The 26842-nt window shown below is 35.9% G+C and overlaps 1 protein-coding gene across 1 annotated transcript; it reads right to left on the reverse strand.

Moving 5' to 3' along the window:
* Positions 1 to 526: 526 nt before the first annotated feature.
* LOC129265098 (uncharacterized) lies at positions 527 to 26842 on the reverse strand. The gene is made up of 4 exons (XM_064101744.1): positions 26292 to 26842; positions 15793 to 16428; positions 8917 to 9146; positions 527 to 5864 (listed from the first exon to the last, which is right to left on the reverse strand). The coding sequence occupies exons 1-4, from the start codon at positions 26404 to 26406 to the stop codon at positions 5733 to 5735; spliced, it is 1113 nt and encodes a 370-aa protein (XP_063957814.1). The 5' UTR covers positions 26407 to 26842; the 3' UTR covers positions 527 to 5732.

Below are 26842 nucleotides of genomic sequence, written 5' to 3' on the forward strand. Positions count from 1 at the left end.
GGAGTATAATTATGTCACAAGCTTATTTTTAAAAAGACAATCTTAAATATCAAATATTTCACCGCTCTCGCAATAAGGACATAACTACGTTTGAATCTCTTATGGACATATACAATCATCATCACTATAATTTGGTAGAGCTAGTTTGTCATAAAATTTTGTTTTTAATTTTCAATATTTGATATTTCATAAGATAAAAGATGTCGTTGAATGTGTGACATCATGGACTCCTCATTTGCATACTACCCGGATGTGAATATAAATGTTTGTTGAAAATAAGCGGATTTTCAATGCCATATCTTTAGATCTGTCTTTGCTGAAGTCTTCACTAATAGGTTTATTTGTTTTATTTCAATATCTACTAACTGTTGGGGTGCACCGGGTCTTTAATGTAAAAAAAGAATGAAAATCAATTCACACATCATCCATTCATATATCATTTCATATCATTCAGTCATTCAATAATGAACTACTAACTTACACTTCTTTATAATGATAAAAATAGAACAAACTGAAGACCATTAAATATAGTTTTAAATTTGATGATTTTTATTATTTCGTGTCATTTTCACAAAAGCTTCATTTTTGTATTTTTTCCTCAAAATTTTTCAGTATTTATTTCATTATTTACAAAGACGTAACACGTAAGCATATTTTAATATCTACAAACATTCTTCTCCGAGTAATAAATCAAATAGTGAATACCACCAAGTATCCTGTCAGAATAAGATAATCCATTGTTTTTACTAAAGCATATTATAAGGTTTCGTTTCATTCAACCTGCGTCACTTTTACGAAGAAAAGAGAAAGTTACACTACGAATGACATTAGGAATTATCTAAAGCAACATACCTTGATAATACACTATGATGATGTAATACTGGGGCACCTATCTGATCCTGATCCTTACAATCTAGTGGGTGTGACCCCCTAATAAATAACATTGCACTTTAGTCAATTGTGTCTTACACTAAGGTAAGTCCTTGCACCATTTACGACTCAAAATCATCCACCTGTTAGAGTTTTCGTCTTAAAGTTTAAATACTTTATATCCAAACAAGCACATCTTGCATTTGAATAAGAAACATAAGAGCTATCCCTGAAAGCCATCTCATACAGGTGTCTGCACATTAATGCCCCCTTTCAGAATTAACATCAGAAGAAAACATTTTATGCTATATTATTTACAGTGTCAATGTAGTTTCTTAACATGTTCCACTTACATAAATTATTATTATTCCATACTTCTATTATGGGACCAAAAGTATACTTTATAAATACTAGTGTAGGACAAATGATTATAGAAATAAACATAACAGACATTTACAACTAAGGGAAGAAATAAAATTGAAAATAACATATATGAAGCAACTCCATTCTAAGTTATAGCAAGAAAGACAATGGTGCAAAAATAAAAATAAATGAAAATATCTGAATTTGAAATTGTACTTCATTTGCAGATTTTCAAAATTTATAATGATTGTACACATATGACTAACACACATTGCAGCATACAATGGGAAAGTGTTCAGTAATAAAAATGTGTGAATTATTGTACGGTAGCAAAATAACTTCTGCAGGCTCTGTGCAGATCATAAACAGAATTGGAAATTGATAATATGTGTGTTTGATTTCATCAAGCAAGTATAAAATTATTCAAAAAGTTTTTTTTATGTGAAGTTGCAAATACTGCAGCATCTGTCACAATGTAAAATGGATGACATTTTCATAATACTCTGAATAAGTGATTTACAGCATTTTCCTCACAACACCAAAGAGTGACATAGACAGAAGTGGAATTGTCATCTTGTAAAGATAAATATTTGCAGCAAAATATGGTATATCATAGCTTTTACATGTATAATGCATGGATAAGAAGAGCAATAACAATCCCCAAATATTCTGATCTTTAGGCCTTGTTCCATTAGTCCCACAAATCAAATTTATACATGTATATGGATTTAGAAAATTCGAAAAAAAACCTACAAAATCATTATGAGAGTAGTGACTGTCCCTGAACACCTGGTTAGCATCAAAAGAATGTTGCAGTTAACGGTACTCCATTACATAGATTGCTCCTTCCTTCTTCTAAATACCAATGTATTCCACAACCAAGAGGTACAAAGTAAGGAGATAGCTTTGTTGTGATGAATACAATGTTATCTATAATTTTTTTCACACAGAACCAATCAACCATGGCCTACATTTCAGGTACCTTACAATATGGCAAAAGGTGATGATCTTTCTTTAAGAAGAAAATTCAAGGATAAATCACTAGTACTTGCTTAATTTTTTTCTGAATGATTTTGTGTTAAATACACTAGTACTAGCGTTCTGGAAATAAATTAAATTGTAGAAAATAGATAGTACCAAGGACTAAAGCTGGAACTATACTCCAGTTTCACAGCCAGAATTCATTTTTTTTATCTTGTAAATTTAAAAGTCTCATACAAGATCTTGTTTCCAATGACCACACTGAAAATGAGAGCCACTACTAACAAAATTGAGATTGATAACTCGATTGATGTAACCTGTTCCCTCATTGTAAAAACATTTCCTTAAACATATCCACTGGTCAGTATATGCATGAAAATAATGATTTTCCTTTCATTCAACTTAATTGAATTTCAACTGAAATAGACTTTTATCTCAAGAAAATAAAAGAAACCCATCCATTCATCCGAACCTTTGAGGTTCTGACACAATATAATTTATATACACCTTTCAATTTGTATTATTTTTTCTGTTGCTCAATTTCTTTAAAATAGTTTAATTATATTTCAAAATAAAGAAAATTTCTCTGTTAAATATTTTCTTTTCCATTGATATATTAAACAACAAATGCAATTATGTATCAACCATTGAGTTTCCTTTGTTTTCATTATGTATGGATACCAAAAGAATACCTATTACATTTTAGCGTAAAGTGTATGAGACAAATCAAGTTAAAAGTATATGACAACATCATCATTTAGATACATTCATCTCAAAGTATTGATGAGAAAAATTGAAAAATGATTGTAAACCAAGATTTTTGCAGATTATTTTCCATTTTTCTTTAAAAAAGAGAAAACCAAGGCAGCATTATTCGGAACATAAAAGAATCCCAAAGGACACTTGAAAAAATAATTAAAAAAAACCTCAAATATGTCTTAAAACTTTGTAGAAAAAAGAAAGAGAAATCCAAACAAAACACTTTTTGCCTTCAACTGCTATACTTTGGTTCTTCAACAATAATTGAAGGAAAAACAAAACAAAACACTTTGGTTTATCGTTTAACATGCGCTTTACTTCAGTATGATTCATCTTGCTTCTTGCACCGGACATATATTTTTGGTTGCTCAGAAAGCTTTCTGTGAGGCACGAAAAGTACACAACGATATAAATGATCTATGGGTGAAGTATTAAGACAGAAAAAAAAGTTAATTACGGGAAGGGGGGGGGCACTTTAGTCTAAAAAATTGACAGAAAAAAATGTTAATTACGGGAAGGGGGGGGGGGGCACTTTAGTCTACAAAAATTGACAGAAAAAAATGTTAATTAGGGGAAGGGGGGGGGGGCACTTTAGTCTACAAAAATTGAATCGTCCATCAAGGTAATAGTAGTAAGTACTCCAATCTAGACATAAATCATTATTCTAGTCTTCAATCCATACAAGAAATCATACAGATTTCAAGTGCAGTAACCATTTAGAAATTAAAAAATGGAATTGCCAGATTAGCTACATAATATCAGGGAACAGCATGCTATAAGGGTATTATGATATAAAAAATCCTATATTTAATTTCTACATTCCCCCTTGAAGACTCTCATAGTAATGTCTAGGCCTATATGATTAAGTATGTGTAATTAAGCAGCACCATCAGTTTAACTGATTTTCAATGGAATGTAATTTATATTTGATGGCAGAAAAAAAGAATACAGGAAATTAACTATGCTGGTCTAAGGGAAACAATCCTTTTCGTATACAGTTACTATGGCAACCTTACAAACATTTTATTTCTCCTCGAAACACGAGAACACACACTTTTAGCACCATCTTCTTTCTCCTCAATCAAAATTGCAAGATATCATGGCATTTGCACAAAATGTTGAGACAAACTCTCTAAAGATTTCAAAAAAATTAGTGAGTATTAGTGAACTGAGGACCATTGCCTCAAAACGGCAACCCAGATATAATGGAAAGATGTACTTATCTGTGCAGTATCTAACATTAACATGTATTTCACACATTCAAGCTTATTTATTGCAAAATTGGAATTAAGTATCCTTTATGGCAAGTATCTGTTAAAAATGAAAGTAACCTTCAGTATTATTGTCAAAAAGTCACTGATATCATAATTGAAATAAAACAAAATGCAGAGCAGCATTTACTTGTAACAAATAAAATAAAGAGATTTGGATTAAAAAAAGTTTTTAAGGAATTTACTGAAACCAAATGGTCATTCATTTCAGAACTACAATCTACCAAAATGGATGGATTTCATTATGAAGTAGAGTATGCAAACAATTAATCTCAAAATTTAAGAATAAAACATATTATTGACTGTTATTCAGCAAAAATAATAGTCTATTCTATATCGTCATTTGATATCAATAATTCTGAAGTTGATTTTTTTTAAATATATCAACATTGGAATAGATAAGCTACCTATAATATCCTACTTCAAGTAAAGTATTGTCATACGTTCTCTGCACAGGAATAGCTAAGAGTTGTGTGATGAATAACATTAAATAAAACTGTTGCAAATATTTAATCAAAACTTTGCTATTAAGGAGTCAAAGAACTTGTGTCTAAGAAATTCTATGTGAGGTGACTCTTTTCTTCTAATGTATCAAACAATCATCTGATCATGAATGTTAGGTCCCGTCAAACCTGATAACACTTGGCAATAATGGTAATAAAATCTGCTTTCAGTTTAACACTCTTCTCTTCATCGGGTTCAATAAATAATGGAAGACTTAAAAACTTCATTGGTTCATTTTTCTCTCTTGGTAATACGTCATGCCCTATCTGATTCTTTCTTTCCCTCAAATAAACTGATACATTATTCTAATTCAGTCCATGCATCTACATGTATACTTGCCACTTCAAGTGTGCAAAGTTTTGATGAAAAAGGTACTTAAATGTATACATGTAGTAGCAATTATTCAATGCTTCCTTTGTATTGTTCTCTTTTTGGAATCCATAAATAATGGCTCTATCCCATAGCAACCACACTGACCAGGCACAGTCTTCTTCTAGCCATGAGATAAATCTCTATCCACATCACAGTTTAAATGTTTTATCCATCTCAGCTCTGATACATACTTCTCCATGATAGGGTTAGTTCTACAAAAATTTGCGACATTGAGTCAAGAAAAAAACATAAACAAAAACAAGAGGAACCTCCAACTCTGTTCTTTGTCAAAAGTCCTGATACATCAATTGCAAATATATTTTTCACAGCGTGACTCGGCAGTTGTTTTCGCGATAAAAAAAGTTTGACGAAATCAAATGAGCGAGTTCACAATCACACTTCAAGACGGCATTGCCTCGCACACACTGACCCACAGGAATGACGGTTTTCTTGTGTCGAACAAAAAAAGGAGAAGGGGCAAAGTTGGGGCTTTTCCCTCAAGATCAAAATGGCACAAATGCTGAGTATGTTTTAATCTCCCCTCCTTGATTTTCTCCTTTTCTTTCCATTTTCTGTCTCTTCAACAAATGAAAAAAAGTCTGGCACTTTGGTTTAAACCGAACTTCCATCCCTGATGACTGAGGTACGGGCAGGGGATGATTCTGAAATGGGCGATTTGGACGACCAGCTTTCAAAAAGACGTCGTATGAATGATCTTCGATGTGGGTCATTTCTTTTGAGACTCTAAAAGAGAAAAGAAAAGGAAAAAAATTAAAGTGAATTTCAATGTATCTTTTGACAGAGGTTATCCTTTGGTAACATTACTGTTCATTCCACAGATCTAAATGACACCCTCAGGCTATATCATGGTAATATATTTCAATAAGTGTGAAACATATAAATTCAAATGATTGATAAGTTTCAATGATTTTAGATTTACCAGAATCAATCAGATTTCTCATTGCAGATTAACCTGGTTTTGATCAATACTCCAAAAGAATTACATGATTACCATAGAAACAGACAAAGCCTTGATAATAAACAGAACCCAGGTTTTCAATTAAACAACCTTGTTACCACCCTTCAACCATCATTTAACACATTATCATTGCAGTCTATTCAAATTGCCTTTTCATTTCATGGGCAAGGGCAGTCAATCTTACACAATAGAATCAAATACAATATATTCAACGGACCAAAACAAGTTTGAGTAGGAACAAATCTTTTGGTTTCATAACATGATTTGTGCCAGATCAATTTAAGCGTGAATTCTTTGTTTGCAGTTTTATCTCTTTTTTTTAACAGGTACATATAAGTGCTATACATAGAACATAACTGTCTCTTTCTCCTTGAAATGATATTTTTAAAGTTTTTGTTGTGTTTCATTTCACTATAACCCCCTAGAAACTAACTGATAACAAACATAAACTACATGTATAAGATACACTGGAATATATTTTGAAATTTGAATAAATTTGTTTGCTTTATGTACACAATAGAACCCCAGGTGTAATTAAAATAAAACTAACGGTATAAATCAAGTTGAGGATGATTGATCCATGAAAAAGTGCTATGAACATAATTACATCCGTTTCTTTCTAGAATCTGACCTTTCTGACATGTACTATGGATTCATATACTGTTTGATTGACAATTGATACAGGTTTGGATTTGCATGATACAAAGAATAAACAGTGATTTATCTTTTGTTTGTTCTTCTCTCAATGTAATATGTTTGTATTTACTCAGAAGTGTTACAAAGACAGGAAAGATATACCGAAAATACATGTAATGTTCAAGTATCATTCACAATAAACTATCAGACAATTATGTGCTTTGTTCTTTTTTATCTTTTACAGTGCACATGATAAAATTCAATACATTTCAGTTTCATGAAAAGAACAAGTGGATAAACGATCTGCTTATTAATTGTAAAACCATACAGCATGATGATGATCAGTTACAGTTAAGTACATATATATGCTTTTCACACTGCACTTTTTTCCCTTAACCCCGGGAAATTGGTGGGGCTAAGGGGGGGCCTTAGCCCCACCAATAGCAAAGTGGGCTAGCACGGTAAATAGTACGGTACTATCTGGCCCTGCAAAAAAGCAGGGTTAGCCGGCCTATTGTGGTGCTAGCACCACAATTACGGTGCTAATATGCTTTTCACACTGCATTTCCTTAACCCCATACTATCCTTAACTCCGGACTATACTTAACCCCATACTATCTTTTTTTCGATTCACACTGTGTTTCTTAACCCCATACTATTTGCTTAGCCAGGGTTAATGCCTTAACCTCGGGCAATCACACAGTTCATTAATGTTGATGATTTTACCATACAGAGCGCGATTAACGTGCAATTTCGACTTCTGTGATTGGCTAATGCTTAGCCCCACTTTTCCTTAGCCCTGTTTCGTTTCACACTCTTCGCACCGCAATTGTGGTGCTAGCACCACAATAAGCCGGCTAACCCTGCTTTTTTGCAGGGCCAGATAGTACCGTACTATTTACCGTGCTAGCCCACTTTGCTGAAACGTAGTGTGAAAACGAAGTGGGCTAAGCTTAAAGGGGAATCCAGCCTTGGCCATAAAATGTTGTGTTGGGAAGGAGAAAAATAAATTAAACAGAATGGTGAAAGTTTGAAAGAAATCGGACGAGCAATAAGAAAGTTATAGCTGCTTTAAAATTGAGATCACTAATATTATGTAGATTTCAAATTGGCAACTGAGTAAGTAAATTATGACAAGGGGCAAGGACAACTTTCCCATAGGCCATGTACTTTATTATCAGGGATTTGTGGTTTTCTCCTAAGTACCCATTCCCCTGGGGCAGTAATCTAAATATAACCCAGGTAGTATATCGTTTTATGTCCTCATGAAAGAAAAATATAATTTGAAATAAAACTTTTGGGAAAAAATGACATTTTAGCCATAATATGTATTGGAGTACATGGAAGAGAAGTCCTTGCCTTACATCACTATGACATCCCATATGCGGCCGATTTGAAGTCTCCATGGGTATAGTGATTACCAATATTTACAACTTTTTAAAATTCATAACTTTCTATTTGTTTGTCCAATATTGTTCAAACTTTCACCTATCAACTTGTCTGATTTTTCTTTTCCTTATAAAAACAAGTTTTTATTTGGGTTGGATTCCCCTTTAACCCCGAGAAATTGGTGGGGCTAAGACCCCCCCTTAGCCCCACCAATTTCCTGGGGTTAAGGGGAAAAAGTGCAGTGTGAAAAGCATATAAGAGATGCAGTGTGAAACGAAACAGGGCTAAGGAAAAGTGGGGCTAAGCATTAGCCAATCACAGAAGTCAAAATTGCACGTTAATCGCGCTCTGTATGGTAAAATCATCAATATTCATGAGCTGTGTGATAGTCCGGGGTTAAGGCGTTAACCCTGGCTAAGCAAATAGTATGGGGAAAGAAAGACAGTGTGATTGATTGATTGATAAAAAAATTAACGACACTATCAACACATGCGTGTCATATAAGTGTCGGACAGTTAATCTGGAAAGGTTACTATAATACAGTACAAATTACCCTAATGCAACTTTACAAAGGATCAGGATTATAATCGAAAAGAAGATAGTATGGGGTTAAGGATGGTCCGGGGTTAAGGATAGTATGGGGTTAAGGAAATACAGTGTGAAAAGCATAATACCTTCCCCCATCTTCATTATCGATTTGTGGTTACCAATACTGCAATTGATGATCATTGTTCAACTATCTGATATTCATCTGGGATTTATACCAAATCTATATAATGAAAATAAACTTACTCTTTGGCCTTCAAACAATGCCACAAATTCATCTCCAATCCGTCTCAGTTCTCGTCCAGTAGCGATCTCGGGGGCAACGGGTCTCGCTGGAGCAGAATTGGCTCTACTCCGACGGATAGTTATGAGGTCTGGTAGGGGTTCGGCAAAAGAATTGTCTCCTGCTGGCTCATTAGGAGGGACTGACTCTGGCTCAACGCTTCCCTCAGAGAAGAACCGTGTTCTTCTAGATTCTGAAAGATACAATTCAAATACAAACATATGATCAAGGAATATACACAAATTATATGTATCAATCCAGTATTATAGTTCTCTTAAACAGTTGGTCCCTTTACCAGCAATTTTGATGATGTAAAGAGTTGAGTATGAAACAACCAATTCTCATCTTTTCTCTATTTACACATTACAAATAAATCAATGCACTTCTACTAAAGTGTATGAACATAATGCAAGCGCACACTGACCCATCAATACTATATCTCAATGTCAGCAGAAGATACATACTTCCTGGCGATGCCATATCTGATCGACCATCCACTGATATACAGGCACAAATAGGTGGTCTTAACTTCATAGTGCAGCACATCAAAAGAACTATTACCTTATCCAAGTACTCTTGTATAGTAAACTGACTATTCTATGCTCTAGCCAACAGTTTTTCACTGCCCACTCAACTGTTTGCCTATTGTTCACACCCCCACACCCTTTCGACTAACGATGACTAATCACTGGAACAGAAATAGCCCTATTACAAGGAAGCTAATAAACTTGGCTTGTGCACCTTGCAACTCTGTGCCCATTGTTTGGTTATGATGACTTGGATCCAGTGGCATCACCACCACTGGGTCCCCCTTCCTTGTCCAAATTATCTTCAAGCCTTTGAGCCACGATAAAGTTCAACAATCCTGTCTGGTTATGAATCCACATGAAGTCTACTGAAACATCTCATCTGGACTTCATTTCTCATAAAAGGAAGTTGTGGTCAGGGTTTTATTACAAGTAATCAAAGTCACTGAAGATGTGATCATGTGGGTCGCTATCCGAGAGATCACTGTTCTTTTCACAGCCACTGTTCCAAGTCCAACTGAGGTGACTCACCATGTGTAGGTCTTCTAGTATTGTTTTGGTCCTGCAGTCATAACAAAGAAGACCTTGGGTCTTATGTCATTACCCAGGGACCAGGGGAATCCCTATGATGCAACTCTATAAATCCCACTAAAACGTATGGTATACCAGGGAGAATTCCCTGGGTATACATATGCAGTATGCAAATGAAGAATAGAATCTGATGCCTGTCCAAACCTGCCCTGATTTTCTTGCACAAAGGCTATGCAATAATTGTTCAAATATTGTGAACTAAATTAGGAGGGACAGAGAGAGAGAGACTGAAAGAAAGAGAGAGAAATAAAAGAAAGAGTTACAATGACCAATATGATTGACGAACAAAAACATTGATCCTAGCATTATCATGCTAATCAACCTGAAGACTCTACCATCTATTACACCTTTTGCCTCTAAACAAAGCAAATCAATCTACATGTAATCAACCTTCTATTTTCCTTCTCACTTGTTGTTTGTTCCTCTCTTCCCATTGGCCAATACTTTCCAGTAGGCTCTGTACATATTCCCTATGTGTTTACATGTGTTGCGTACTCTCCTGTCAATCAATAACAATGGTCTAGTCTTCGTACCATCCATATGTATGTATTTCTTTTTTTCAATCATAAAGTAAACCCGAGGTTTACCATGCTTATAGGGAAGACGAGTGGAACAGGTGGAAAGACAATTTTTATTTTCTAGTAATAAACATGTTTCGACATGTATATCTCAGCTTTAATCAATCATTAAAAAAAAAACTTTTCTTCTCTTTGGGGTATATTCACACAGACTATCAGGACCAGTGTGTACAGTAGTAGACAATGCAAAGAGAATACGGTTGTTGTGTATGTTTGTGACTGGATGATTGGTTAGTTATCATGCTTTGGCTGGCTGACTCATTAGCATACAATGATGTAGAGAGGTAGATTGGGCGTGGTTCCAGTACCCCAGCCTTTCCAGCTCAGAGGAAGGCCAGGGGTGCTAGCTTCTACCAAACTACCAGTCAACTGTGACCTGCTTTAAGAGGACAAAAACATCCCCTCCTCTCTTTTCAACTTTCCATCTCTCCTCTTCATTCCTTCCATCCTTCATATTTCTCTTTGAATTTCCCGCTTCAAACATCATTGATGTACTGTTATTTCACATTGAGCAAATGATAGGGACGGGAATCAGAGTCAATATTACTGTCATGCTAAAATCAAGGGAGTGGGTGGGGGTTACTACTGTTTATTATTAATGCTCCTTCAAAATCATTTAGGAATTTCTTTCCACCTCTAAAGAACTGATGTTTCACTATAGATTTAATAACAGGTTTATTTTATTTTCAAGCTTCTTCGATGTTCATTAAATATTTTCATCGCTAATTCAACATGTCTTGACAACCATGGACATTTCTATCTACATGTAGGTCTCAGTTGAGGTATCATTCCCCACCAATCACCCCCCCCCCCCCCCCTCTCGCACAAAAATTACAAGGTCTATAATTGGGTTAAGATGATGCAATTGATGAGTTGGTCTTAGTGAAGTAAAAGTTCCAAAGTAAGAATATCATTGATATTTCTGGTGATGTTAAGAATTAAACCTTCAGACCTTACATTTCAAAGATCAAGTTGAATAACATACAACCAGACTCGCTTATGTTTATGTACATAGTCCTGAAACAACACACTTTTCACAGATTCAATTACAAAAAAACATCAAAGTTGAGTGTTTATAAATGCACACCACCTGGTTATCTCTCTACCACCATCTATATTTCCTAATTTGGTTATTTTACAATGCTGATGTAACCTATTTACTGTTGATATTGCACAACATCTGAGCATTGAGGGCCCTGGGAATCCCGATTGACCTTCAGGTTTTAGACTCTCTTCTGTCAGATGTACCAGAAAGGCTATCATTTGTATCAGGCTACAGATCTATTTATATTCCACCTCTCACATCCCAACACGTGGCTAATCATATGAACATGTCCAGATACTTGACATAGCTTATGTTGCCAAATACAGGATCAAAAATTGTTATTTCTGCGGTCACATGCTGTTCAAGTACTTCTGTGTAACGTATTGCTTGCGTCTGCAGGAGGCATGCATAGACCTATCAGATTCATATGAAATTACTTTTGTATACAGTTTGCTTTGTTTTGATGGAAGCCAGTTTGCAAAAAGTTTAGGCCTTTAGACTGTGAAGAGGATATTAGAATGGCACTACTGTCTGATCAAGCAATTAAACTTAATGCAAATACATAACTCTACAGGCCTACACATTGTGTGTAAGCCTACCTGTATAACTAACACCAGTATCGCTCTGATGATCAATTCAAACAAATACATGTAACCTTGATGAAAGAGTTTTGTTTATAAATTTCTTTAAAAGGAAGGTGCTTTTCACCTCAGGCACTGAGCTCATGATCATGAAGTCAATTGAATTATTTGCTGGAGTAATCATCTCTTGAAGACCATGTTCATTAATAATTGATAATACTTCTTGTACTACATGTAGTACTTCTGAATACAAAATGTATGACAAAACATATTTGGCTATCAAAAGCTGTGGAGCTAGTACTGTATTGATCAATAGTAAACAATACCCACCTATCCTCAACAAGGGAGTCCCAACTTCACAGTGCTATTGATTACTTAGTTTGTCATAAAGCTCATTATGTTCTATCTCCGCATTTCAAAGGACTTTGCTGGCGATGGGAGTCCCCTCTTCGCATTGCTCGTAAAGGCGTTACCCCATACCATGATTAGTAAAGAGTTCTCAAACATTCAAGTTTCTGTTTTTAAAACTCAAAGCAAATCACTAACATATTATGCAGGTAGAAAATTGATTTTTTTTCCTTCTGACTGATGCATTCCAAAGATAACTGTCATAGCTTACCTGCATATTTCAACAATTAATTTCTTACTCATGACTAATGTATTCTATAAACTGTTAATGAACTAAATTCCCTAAACCCGAGTGTGTATTCAACAGTGACTTGTTTGTTTAGGCATACATAAAAATGATGTAATATGCCCATTTCCGAAAAGTGTCGCATAGATTTTTAGTAATTAATAATAGAGGAAATATACATTTTCCTTTTTGGCATGCAACTGATTAACTGATTAGATGCAAATAAGCTTGTTCCTCTTTATAAACTTAATCTTTCCCTATAAAACTAAATAAAAAATAATTGTTGGTAACTGATAAGTGATCCCCATTCAAATTAGGCCCGTTTTGGGTACACGTGTACACACCCGGTCAAGTCAGTGCACGTATACTGAATTCCATGACCGTGTAAAGGTAGCATCTGAATAAAACTTGCGTGGGAGTTGTAAACAAGTGAACAATTATTTAATTGAACACATTTCTATTACAATGCTCACAGCCTCACATTAATTCTAGATTGTCAGATGCTGCACAAGTTTTAATCACTAAAATTCCACTTTCATACCCACCCTTGAACCCACAGTACTCACTCACATTTCTTTTATGAATGAAATCTGTCTTGGGCCGGCGTGCACGAAGTTTACATATGATGCAGTGACTATTTAGCCATAATCACATTTCTTGGCAATGTGTCAGACCCAACCAAACATGGCCACATCATTCCTTCATCAGTCACATACATAGTTTAGAAATTCATACTGAGCTGCACTCAATATTAAGGCATATGAAACAAACAGATTGCAAAGAGGCACAATAATTTATGAAAATAATCCCTTTTGGATAAGGGCCAAATATAATCAACCTTTGGAGTAGATGAGGTACAGTAGCTTGCTTAATATACAGTATTACTCTTTACAGTTTTCTGTGTAATAGTTTCTATAACCCTGACCTTTTCAAAAAGTAAACCTCTCCAACAATCTTTGAAAGAAACTTGAATAAAAATACCTAACTTTGGAAATAATCTGTATCATTTCATTATGGTTATCCATTGCAGAGTGGCTGATAGCTATAGTATGCATTTTCCATAGTAACAAATAAGACCCTTTTTGCATTTTTGGATGGCAAGAGAGCAATGTAGAAAACCTGTATTGATCAAATTAATACTGTCACTCTAAAATGACCCTAACAGTTAACAAATGTTGATAAAAGGCTTGCAAAAGTCTCACTCATCAGAGCTATCAAGTTCTTATACTATTTAATGTAAGACTGTTGCAGTGAACAATATCTCCAAAGTGCATTGACATTTGTACAAGAAGATATAGAAACAAATACTTTAATTATACAATAGATGTGGGGAGGGGTGTTCATGCTTTTTGTTTCATACAAGTAGGCCCTACATGTCTTTAAAAAGCTCTAGATGTTTGTTTGTGTGGGGGTGTGAAGAGAATAAGGGACTAATCATCTCTTCCCAACAAGAGTTCATTTCTATAAGCTGGAGATGTAATCAGTCTCTTGTAATAAATTATTCATCTGAAGGCAGGCATAGAAGCATCCCATGAGGACCGATGAAAATCCATTGCACTTTTCAAATTCAATTTGATAAGCCCATGTTGTAGTAGGTCCATGATTAGCCATAGGAGCGATTTGCATGATAACATTACTTCAAATCAGAGGCAATAAAGCTGAAATCCATCCATCCATCCCTGGTATCAAGGTTTAAATTCATCCACTCAAAATTTAGCCTTTGAGAAACAATCTCTATTCTTAATCTCATCTTTATATTCTAAACTGTTTTTTTTCCCCTTTCATTTTTGCGATGAAACAATAAAATGACAAACTCGCAGGTAAACTATGATGGAAAATCAATTGAAAGTCATCAGAAGATGAATACTAAGTGATACATTATTGTTATCTTTATTATTATTTGTTTGTGATCACCTGTGCCTGGGAGGAGAAAAGTGAACCGAATCACTGTACCCATAGGTCTCTCCTGATATGGGGGTGGGGTGGGATGCAGGTGGACCACTATACCAGGGTATCCCCCTACTCATGAATAGTGAAATGGGTTCTTCATGTACAAAGGTGATGACTCTCCTCTACAAGGGGCCTCCATTTAACATCCTATCCGAGGGACGGAGTGTTTTCCACTTTAACATAGCCTGCATTTATGGAATATGGAACAGGGGAGGGACATGTTTACACACAACTAGGGCTACGGTCATCTGTCCGGGGTGGACTTGAACCCATGACCTTTGGTTTGACAGGCAGACAATTTACCAACTGAGCCCACTCGCTCCCTCAAATCGTTTAAACTCATACCATAAACATATGTAAACATACATTACTCATACATTTGTTTAAACCCCTACCATATACAAAACCATTTCCTGAAGAAGTCATTTCATGAAGGGACAGAAAGGAGAAGTGTAACTAGAAAAAAATTTACTGGTATGATAAAAGCTATAAAAAGAAAGAAGAAAAACCCCATAATTTTGACTTATATACAGTATATATATATGTATATATATATATATACTGTATTTCAGAAGATGCAATGGTTCTAAAACACGTTTGACGTACCAGTAATTGTGAAGACCAGAAGTAGGTCATATATCTTGACCTTACAACTAATGGTAATATCCTCTTAAGTGGTTATGATTATGCACTGTATGGGTTCAATGTAAAACACACATCAATCATTCCTATTCAGCAACAGGCCTGGTCAGTGGCACTAAGGTGTAAAGTTTTGAAATCCTGAACAGCTTGGGCAAAAATAGAGTTGAAAACATCCTTTGAATTTTCATAAAATATTTTTTTTGGTGATTATTGACATGTTTTTAGAATTTATAATTAATAAATCAAATCACCTTACGAAATGCAGATGATTAATGGGTGATGAAATCTTACCTTGTCTTCTGATCCTCATTAGTTCCTGAGGTGATGGCGTCAAGTCCTGATCACTTGAATCAAACAATCGTAAGCTGATTGATGTCTCCAGCAAGACTGGTGAGAGGGGCGGAGTCTGGGTTGAGGTACTTTGGAAGAAACGCGGTGCTGACCCATATCCTGATGAGAGCGGGGAAGTTTCTTCCGGAGGTGAGGAAAAGCGGAATAAATACCCGAAGGAGCTACTACGGGTCGGGGTCCCTATAAAGCTTCCTGTTCCTATTGGACTGAGGAGTGGAATAGGGATGGGCGGAGAGGTTCCCATTGTTACTGGAGTCTCTGGTCTGGAGGCAGATATGTCCGAAGTCATGTTCTCTGAGAAAACATCCAGCTCCTCATCAATTACCTCATCAACACCACTCTCGTCTTCCGATGCTAGTTTCATTTTCATACTCGCTTGGTCCATCTGCATGTTACCCGGCTGAATGAAGCGGGCAGAAGGCGCCCCAGGGCCGTTACATACATCAACGATCAGTTTCCTGGACGACCTATCACCACTGCTACCTATACTACACACAGACACCTCCACGCTGTTGATACCACGCAGTGGGGTGCTCACATGGATTTCAAGTTCACTCATAATACAGCAACAGATCTCTGCAGAAGATAACACACAAGAAAAAAAATAAATCATATGTTAACACTGAATGAGTTCACTTCTATCATTTAAAACTAAGTTATTGTTTGCAATCCTTCATATCCTAGAGGTGCTGAGATTGGTAAACAAACAGGCTATGTTTGCATGTTCTCTTCCAAGCCCACTATTAAAGAACTGAGGTCACTCCCTGTACTTTGGTCTCTCTCTTCTACAACACAGGGGATAGATACTACTGGTACACCAGAGAAAATGAAATTGTTTAAACCTTCAAAACAAATTCATCATAAGATGTCATCGCAATCACAAGATGGGATGAGCCATTGGGATCAAATATCATAAAGCAATATCACTTCAGTGTTATTAGATCTTTGCATGTGCACATCCAAATCGAAATGACATAATCTGACACAATAGAAGGTAAGTGTTACATAATCCTCTATTTTCCTCCCTCAGCTCAACACACATGGCCGATTTACAGCTCTTCATGGCTCCATATTGTTCATTCCAGTAAACTCTACATTAATGTTACCAATCTGCACCTCCTACCTATGACGTAAATGGTATACTCCATCACTATTATTTTCTTTCTGGCCCAGCCTTGGAATTCATGTCTGGACTTGTCCATGTTGGGCACGAGCCATCATTGTTCTGAGAGTGTGACTACCAGATCATGAACTTAAAGGATATGGTGTGTTTCCAACAATGAACTCACCAGAATAATTTATTTACATAATAAAGCCACAAAGGGTGTTTTTATAATTTCTATTTTTACACTGAACTTACATACATGGAAATTCTACTCTCATGTAGTATCTCAGGATGTTCTTTACTCTTTGGGGGGCTTAGAGTAGGAAAAGGTATCACTAAAAACCTGCCTTTACTTAATTTACAAACGTAATGCAGGGATAAGCATATCCCTCTAAACACAACCATAACAAATTAACAATAGACTTTTAAACTGTATCTTCTCCTTGCTCCTTTAAAGAAACCAGAAACTGTCAACAGATGAGTCCTAAATATATGGTTGTGTTCCTCCAATGCCCAGTTTATGTCATGAAAACATAAATTGCCTAGTGATTGAAAAGCAACTGGATTGTCCATCCATCCCTGGCACCTACTTCCCAAGTTTACTTGCTTCCCTCCTTGAACCCAACCCGGTTGGAGCCATGCCAAAAATCTTTTGCAGTTCAGAAACAAAGTTTAGAAGTTTGGAAAGGGAGTGCGCAGAAGATTGATCAGGTGGATCTCCACTTTATCAGCCTTACCAGAAGCCTGGATTCTTGATGTTACATTTATTTTGCATCTCTTGCATATAACTATAAAGAACAATATGCTACACAAATATACTCATGGATTCTATATGTAGGCCGAGATATTGGAAGTACACTGCTGAAAATTGTTGATATATCCAATACGAAATTTGCAAGAGTGCAGTATTGGTTTAATAATTAAATACATGTAGCCAAAACAAAATGCTCAACAGTAAAGTCTGAAACTGACATGACAGATAATTTGTTATGATCCTCATCAGTACCCAACTCCCAAATTAACTAGAAAATTTATAAAATTAATTTATATCTCCTTAGTTAGGTCAAAAAGTTGTATGTCCCTTTTCTAATCTTCTTCTGACAATAAAACAGCATCAATCACGAATTACTATCTAATAGAAGAAAATTGCATGTTTTCTTGCATTGATCATACTGTATTACAGATCAGGTGAAAAGGTTATGTCAGTGTATCTCAGCTGATGATAAAACAGCTTGTTGAAGCGATAAGAATGGTGTTAATTTACACATTATGAGTGCCATCAACCTTTCCAACCCTCTGACAGCCTATTATCACTTGACAGCTGAAGATGATATATAACTGTAGATGTGAAACCAGGAATATGACAGAATACATCATTTTTAAATATGTAGGTCCTATGTGTTGCATGAAAGAGATGACTCCAATTCAATGACTAACATTTTCAAACATTTTCTCACAAAAGAAATAAAAAAAGTTAGTTATTTTAATGAAAACGACCCTCTGACTTCAATATGACAGAGATTATTACCATTATGAAACTCAATGCCTTTTGTTGATTGCCACAATTCTTATACCAAAGGGCGTGAAAACTTTGGCATCAGTACCCAAGGGTAATTAAGATGTCATTATACGTCTCCTCATATCATATTACAATTGGTGGAGGTAATACAACATCCAATTGGCAATGCAAAACATGTCGTTATTGATTCATGAAGCTCCCTGATCTGTTGCTCTACTCAACATACCAATCACAATGATCATACCTTCTACCTATGTTTGAAAGCATTTCAATTTCACAATCATCATGATGTCAAAATATTATTAGCAACTTGAAGTGTAAACAGTTTCAGATGGACTGTGGGAAAGAACTAGCAATTCCGATATTGCACCTCCAATATCAAATTGATTTGATGTATCATCTATTGCTAATGTCAATGTGAAAATATTGAAACAAATAAGATATGTAGGGCATTTTATCATCAAGTTAATTCTGGAGATTCCAAGTATTGTCTATCATTACGTGCTTAAAATGTTCATAATTATTTTGTCTCATTATGACATACATGTATGACCTATATATTGTTTCTGAAACAACAGAGATACCAAAAAAAGTACATATAAGCCAATGATACTGTTTCTAGATAGAAAAAATGCAAAACCACAAATCAGTGTATTCATCCACAGAAAAAAATAGCAATCAACCCTTAGATGAAAGTTAACATTTGGTTTTGACTATCAGCATCACACACTTTTCATCCTCTGCTCTTTACAGCATCCCTCCTTGCTGGAAGACTCAAATCAAGATGACAAGTGCAACTCACTGTCACATTGCCAAATCTCCAAAGATAGACAGGTGAAGCAAGAAAGAGGGTCAGTGTCTCGTCTGGTCAAAATTTTGAACACCTCACGCTCCTCACACTCTGTAGTATTATGTATTTTGAATGTTTTTTTTTTATGGTGTTTTTCAGTGACAGACAATAACACCCCAGGAGCAGTAGGGGGCATCAGTGGGGTTTCCCTGTCAACAACTTGACCTGACAGCTGGGTGAAAACTTCCCAGGGTAACACTAAAGTATGAGCAATAAGTTCAACTTGTCCTGTTTCAACGAATACAAATTGAGATTAATTTGATTGTGAAATCAATGGCTTTTAAATTAAAGCGAGTACATGTATTGTGGCTCATTGAGACATTTTTTTTTTTAAATTTCAGTTGGTAATCTGAAGGGCCTATTTTAATTTTCAATGGCTTCTTTTTTAGGAGCGATAAAAAAGAAAAGTTGGGCAGAACTTAAAAAAGTTGTATGACACAAACACACACACCCTCACAAAACCCCAAACAAACAAGGTTGGTGTTACAATTGAAAAACATCATAACACAGCTGTGAAACCAGGGTCCTTTTAAAGCATCCAGGGTAAAGAAAGGAAGGAGTAACTAAAGAAGACTCAATCCCAGTTTTCTCTTTGTCTGGAACTTCTTGCGGTCAGACAAACGAGACTGGAGTCCACAAGCAACCCACAAAAACAGTTTTTACACAGATCGACATCTAACCTCGGAGTTGCAAGCTCACAAGGAAGTAGATCCCTCCAATCTTTAGCCTGTCTGCTTTCATGATGAAAAACAAATCCGTTGAAAGAGAGAGGTGAAAAACAAGTCATGAAAAGGTTCAGAGCAAAATAAGCTTATCTCCATTCTCCCAAATTGAGCTGATCAGAATTCAACGGATCAATAAGTTAATGGATATTCGCAAATTAAAAACATTGTACATGTACTTAAAAATATGACACTAATGACAGGAAAATGAACAAGAATCAACTTCCTGACATCCCTCAAGCAGATAATTGATTTTCTTTTTCTTTTTTTTGGAGGGGGGGGGTTAGAGGGTACTTAATAGTACAAAAACACAGTGTGGTGCAAGCTACACATCGGCCTAACACCGTGGCAAATCATATTTCCTACAAGTTTGAAGTTCATATGAACCTAAAAAAAAGGCCATGCTTTTGAAGACTCACTTGATCATTAAATGATATTTAGTCCCCTTTTCCAGACAATGAACAGAAAAGAATTTGGGAGGGGAGATCTTGATATGTCTAAAGGGATAAATTACCTGTCCTTGTCAGGAAGTAAATGAGGTTATAAACAGGTTACAATGCCACAGGAGTTCAAAAATCAATTAGCACATTTTCCTGTTGTTCATATTAGAGTACAGAAGTTCTCTACAGGTGTAGAATGAATGTTTAATACTTTACAGAGAAAACAATTTATAAAAATAATACAAAGACTTACAAAACAATAAATCTCTTTATCATTGAGAATAATTACTTTATTTGTTAGGATTGCACAAAGAAATAAAATGAAACAATCTATATTTCAGAGGATGGTGACAAAGGAACAAACTTTGAGGTTAATTCTCATATCAGAGTCTATCAAAGTTCTTTATATGACACTCATATGTCATCAAAATGACAGAAGGGATAATCAATACAAACCACAATATTAATGACTTCTTTATTAAGATGTGAACAAAAATAAACACCACAGATCAACAATAGTTCAACAGAAAACTTGCCAAATAGTTTATTGTGGTTTCACCTGAACTGAAGCACTGGGTGAATCAATTATGCCAAAGACAGACAATATGACTCTGATCTAGACAATAAAAAAGGTTTTTGTTATGGGCTAGGATTAATGGGACAAAGAAAGCAAGAAAGAAACACCTAACCCCCCCCCCCCGAACAGTCAAACACATGCTTCAAATCATTCCTCCCCTAACTTATGAAAATGTAGGTTCTACAAGTATACCCCCCCCCCCGGGGGGGGGGGGGCACACACATATATTGGTGGTACAGGGACTTTCGCTAATTTTCAGTTCTCTAGATACTCCGATTGACAAAAGTTCAGTTCAGATGCCGCCCAGCCCCGCTCCCAAAACCCCGTTACGAGACATCTCAGTTCCCTAGCCCATGCAAAAATTGTCAAGCACGAGCACCACATGCAAGAGATGCACGCATGGCTTCGCAACTCCCTCCATATACCGGTAACTAGTATAGCTGCTCCATGCATGGCTAGTGCATGCACAGCGCTATCATAGAGCTATTATAGCTCTATGGCACTATCATGCACCGTACACCTACAGTGCCGCGATCCTGTTCCGTAGACCGTTTTTCACACCGCGCAGTATATATTTTATAGTTTGCAGGAACCTGTACTTTGCCATTGTAGTCATTTCCTTAGACCCCCATTTCAGAGTTTCGTGAGGCACATCCCCATCAAAATTTAATTTGAGTGCCACCCCCCCCCCGGGTATTTCCCCCCCTCCCCTTCGTTTGACGAACAACCCAACCAACCACCAATGCCGCAGCCTCTCTGTTGAAATCTTTGTCAGTTTAGATCTAAAGATCTATTTTTAAATGTATCATTTGTATTGGAAGGTTGCTTGGTGTGTGGTTTTAGAATGTCAACAAAAGGCGTTTAATTACTAACTACACCAATATTAGCAGCCAGATAGTCCCCAGACCTTGGAACACCCACAATTTCAGGAGCCAAAGAAAGCAGACAAAGTGGTCTTTGTGCAAAATCACATCATCAAAAGTATAAATGAGCCCTAAGGGTGGCAATGATGAACTTTTCTGACAAATTAATTGTTCTGTAAATTTCACCTCACATTTCCTCAAAAAAGTGATAAATCCTTTCCAGGTTAAAGCATTGGCAATGTCTCATCACTTGTAAAATAAAAGAGATCCATCAATGTCATTCTGTAAATCTTTCCTTTAGGTTACGACCACAATAACCCTTTTTATGACGGATGGATCCTACTGCAATCCATGCTATAACTTAAGAGAAAGAAGAAAAAAAACACAAAAAAGAGAAACTACTTCACCTAAAACTAAACAAATAATCTCTCTCTCAAATTGTCAAATCCACAACATACCTTTTTATGTTTTTATCACAAAGAAGAAGAAATATTGACCCCTGCATCTCGAACAATATACAATAATGTGTTGCCCATTCTGCATAAAGAAGTTCCATTAGTTTCCATTTAGAAAGATATATGATTGACAGATTGAACATCATTGCTACGTGATGTACATGTATCATTATTGCAACCAGCCCTACACCTGAGAACAAGGGCTGATAGGCCTACATCTTGCTTTGGTAGGTCCCTGATCCTGTATGGTAGATACTCCATGCTGTATCCAACACCATGCATGATTTGTACTCCCCAGTTTATCCAAACAATATCCTCAGTAGTAAGTGCCCCCTAATTAATCCCTTGGATTAAGGTTGACCTGAGGTGAGGACAAGGTTATACCCCTCCAACAACTTCCCTGGCAGGAAAAGAAAGGTCATGGAGAGGTCTACTTGCTGTATTCTGTTTATCAATGATTTAGCTAAATCTTCCCTTAGCCTCAGGCTTTACCTGCTACTCTGTCTAGACTCCTTGGTCTAGTCATGGAGATATTTTGTATCCAGGGAATTGTGAATGAGATGGTCTAGCCAAGGACCATGATGGAAACCTCAAGTCTACCTTGCTATTCTACAGTAAAAAGTACTAAAACGGTGCAACCAGTACATGTAATAATTAAAAAAAGCTTCTGATGGCCCATGTGCAGCTCTTTACTTTACAGCTATTTGAAGTATGAAACATTTGTAATCTAAAAATAGAATCATAGAAACTGACAAAAATATGGTGTAAATGCATAGGCCTATATTCTAATAAAAAAATGATACCACACAGAAAATGACTTAAGTAGTTTTTCCATTTGAAGCGTATCTTTATATACATTTTTTCCTAATTCAGACAAAATTTGTCTACTGGGAGTGCTTAGTCCATGACACACAATATACCAGTCAAATGAGGTAATCAAACTGCTGTTGGACTGGTTATTATGGGTATTTCCCCAAGGAGAGAGCATTTACACCTACTCTAAAGGTTGCATGCTGGCCTGGTTAAAGGGACCACAATTGTCATCAAAAATTGATTGGGATAGCGGCCATTCTACACTGCAGTATTAAGGCCTACATGTAATCAAATTGGTTCAATATTAGCTGCAAAAGCCACGTGGAAAACAAAAATAATGAGAACCCCATTTTTCTTTGTTCCATCTGTGGATGCCCTGAAAAAAAAGTGGCACTTCCCTTAAAACATAGCAAACAGCAATGTACATGTAGACTTACATTCAAACTCTTTATATTTAGTTCACAAACCTATTCTAGCCGTGGAAATGCACTTTTCCATCTCAAACTATACATGACATGTATTTATTTTCGAGAACATGAAGACATATATGATCTAATACATGTAGGGATAACACAAGATCTTGTACACTTGTGAATTATGAATGATTTTGGACTTTTCCCCAAAGTGCTTGAAAATGACAAAGATATGAGGAACCCTCCCCACTCTTCAGTATATCAATACAATTCCCAATGATTCGTTAGTCGAAGTCTACTGAAGCGTAGTGTTAATATCATGGTCAAGAGGTCACACTAATGGAATGAAACCAATGACTTGACCGTATGTCTGACACGAGAGCAATGCATCAAGAACCATAAGCTTTAGCCAATTTTATATCAAATCTAAAAGTAGCTGATTGGGAGAATCCAAATAGGAACTGATCGCACTCTGAATAACCCAGACTCGCTACCCTGGGAATTTCTAGGTTCATGAGTATATATCATGCTGTTTACTGGAGTTAGAATCAGAGAGGCCTACATTAAAACATTTTTTCTACTCAGATTTCCAAATATGGTTTGTGTCAATGACACGCTGGTTTGCTACCGGTAATCAGTTAGCAATTTAACACAAACAGCACAATACATGTTAATATTGATCTCATAATTACATGTAAATGTAGGACAGGGTTAGAAAGGCCAGTGATTTACTCACCAAATGACTTGATTGATGTGTAAGAAACACAATCAACAATTCTTGTTCTCAATTCTCCTTCACTTTCTTTTTAGTATGATTGAGGCTACACTGGAGCAAGGATAATGACCTTCAATCTAAAAATAGAAATTATGTTTCTATTCACCAGGTTTGCCTTTATTTCAATGCTACCCATCCACATTTGATAAGATTATCTAATCAAGCTTTGTCTTCAACACATCAAAAACTTGTTTTGATATGAGGGTATTGCCCTGTGATCTATCTAGCTTCTGTGTCGTTTGTTTTTCTTTCAGGAGGTTTCAAAACTAAAAAAAAAGGGCCTCACACTATACAGCTGGTAAGAAGTGAAGCTGGTTATTATGGTCAAGTATATTTTTACAACTTATTGTACAAGTTGAGACACGTTGGTATATTTATCACTCATTCAAGAGTTATCACTTGTTGTTGATGGTCTAAGAATAGATAGAGACCTTATAGTCTACATACTAATTACCCATAAATTGAAAGTGAAAATAAGAAACTTCTGAATGTATACACCCGAATAAAATATTCACTGACTGTTATCTTCACTCAATCAAAAGTATTTATTTCTAACATTATATGACCTAACCAAATAATACTTATTGTAAAGTTAGGATATATTTTGTGTTTTTATGTTTTCTTTTTCTGAACAATTTGGTCTCATGTGAACAAAATCAACTTGTTGGCAATTATTCTAGCGATTATTGGCTAAAGGATGTGACCTCAATATCTTAATTCTAAATTCACTACAATCATTTTCGCACACATACCACCCCCCCCCCCCTTCAATAACATGTGAATAATCTGGGCTGATGGAAAAAAAATGTTGCTGTCTCCACTTTTACATGTACACAAAAAATACCGGTACAGGCAAGACATTAAAAAAAAGCCAACTGACCCTTACAAATTTCAGACTTTTTTGGAAAAGTCAACTTGTACTTTCCATCTTTCACAATCATATTCTATCGAAAGCATATATAAACATTTTTTTATTCAGGGACAAAGGAGCAAGCAATATTCAATTTTTCCAGGTAAAATTTGAAAATCAATACTAGCTTGCCTGTTAGCACTAAAATTTGTTCACTTAAAATCTTTTGTCCCTGCTCGAACTCTAAGCCATAATCTTAGAAATTACAAGCATACACACTACAGAGAAATGGAGTGATTAACCTGACGTCCAGTGCCCTAACCCAGCCAGCTTGCCACGCTTCTATCTACTCCTTAGAGCAGTCAAGAAAACGGAGGTCACTAATAATTCTTAGAATAGTTGTGAATGCACTAAGGCGTTATGAGAAAAACACAACAAGGGCAACAATAATTACCACATCAATATATTTAGCATTACATCAGTTGAAAGAGAGGTTATGACAATAGGTACTATAAAGACCATATGTACCTAGACAACGACTAAGAGGTTGGCACGTATCCCAAATTTGACCTTAAGTTTATTGATCAGGTATTGCATGTACCCATCTTTGTTTATTGTAAACATCCAAATCTGGGTACTTAACTACCATATCTAATGAACCTCACTGATTGATTACACATGCAGATCATAATGAAAACTGAAAATCAGACAAACAAAAACACTCCTGAAAGTACAAAATTGTCTGTATTTATTTTTTCGTTACAGGCCCTAAATTGTTTTTTATAAGACGGCACTTGCTTGAATACCAGATTCCACTCGGAAATATATTTAGGTACCTGGGGCTGAGCCATCCAGACTTTACAGATCAGGTCAGTCTGGCCTGGGAGTCCTGTACCTCAAGCTACATTTTATACCTCAAACACTGCAGAACAATAAAGGCACATCTTCAGGTGTTTCCATTTTAAACAGCTCAAATGCAACTTTTGTCTTGCCTGTCTGGATGAAAGTTTCAACATCCTCATTACTTTCATAAATTTCTTTGTTTTCAACCACTTACCAAGTGAATATTTTAGTTCCTTGCACAGGATACAACTCTTGTCTCTGTCCTTAGTTTTACGAAATATGTTTAGCTCCTTGAAAGTCGACACCAGGATATTTATCTCCCAGAACATGCCAACAGACTCTCTCACGAGGCGGCATCAAAGTCAAACAGATACCGGTACTTGATGTGAATGAGTTTTCGATACAAGTTTTTATATCTAGCTTCAGTTTACAAATGTAGCTTGCATGAGAAAAATTTTTCACAATGCTTATACCTTGGTTCATACAGTTCAGAGCCTTCAGTTTGTAAATCCTGGCACAATGAATGAATGGAACCCATAGATCAGCTGAGTACAGGTCAATAATAATAATATCCACAGACTGTCAGGAGGCAGCTTGTTAAATGCTGCAGAGCTGATAATGACAGGTTACTACTATACTACTATGATTCACTCAACCAGATTTTTTTTTTCTTTTCTATCTGCCTGATTACTACAATGGTGTGTGCAGTCAAAACACAGTCATCAAGGGCACTGCCTAGGTAAACAGACTGATCCATTCTGAAGC

Source organism: Lytechinus pictus, chromosome 7 (assembly GCF_037042905.1).
Source record: "Lytechinus pictus isolate F3 Inbred chromosome 7, Lp3.0, whole genome shotgun sequence".
Lineage (NCBI taxonomy): Eukaryota > Metazoa > Echinodermata > Echinoidea > Temnopleuroida > Toxopneustidae > Lytechinus > Lytechinus pictus.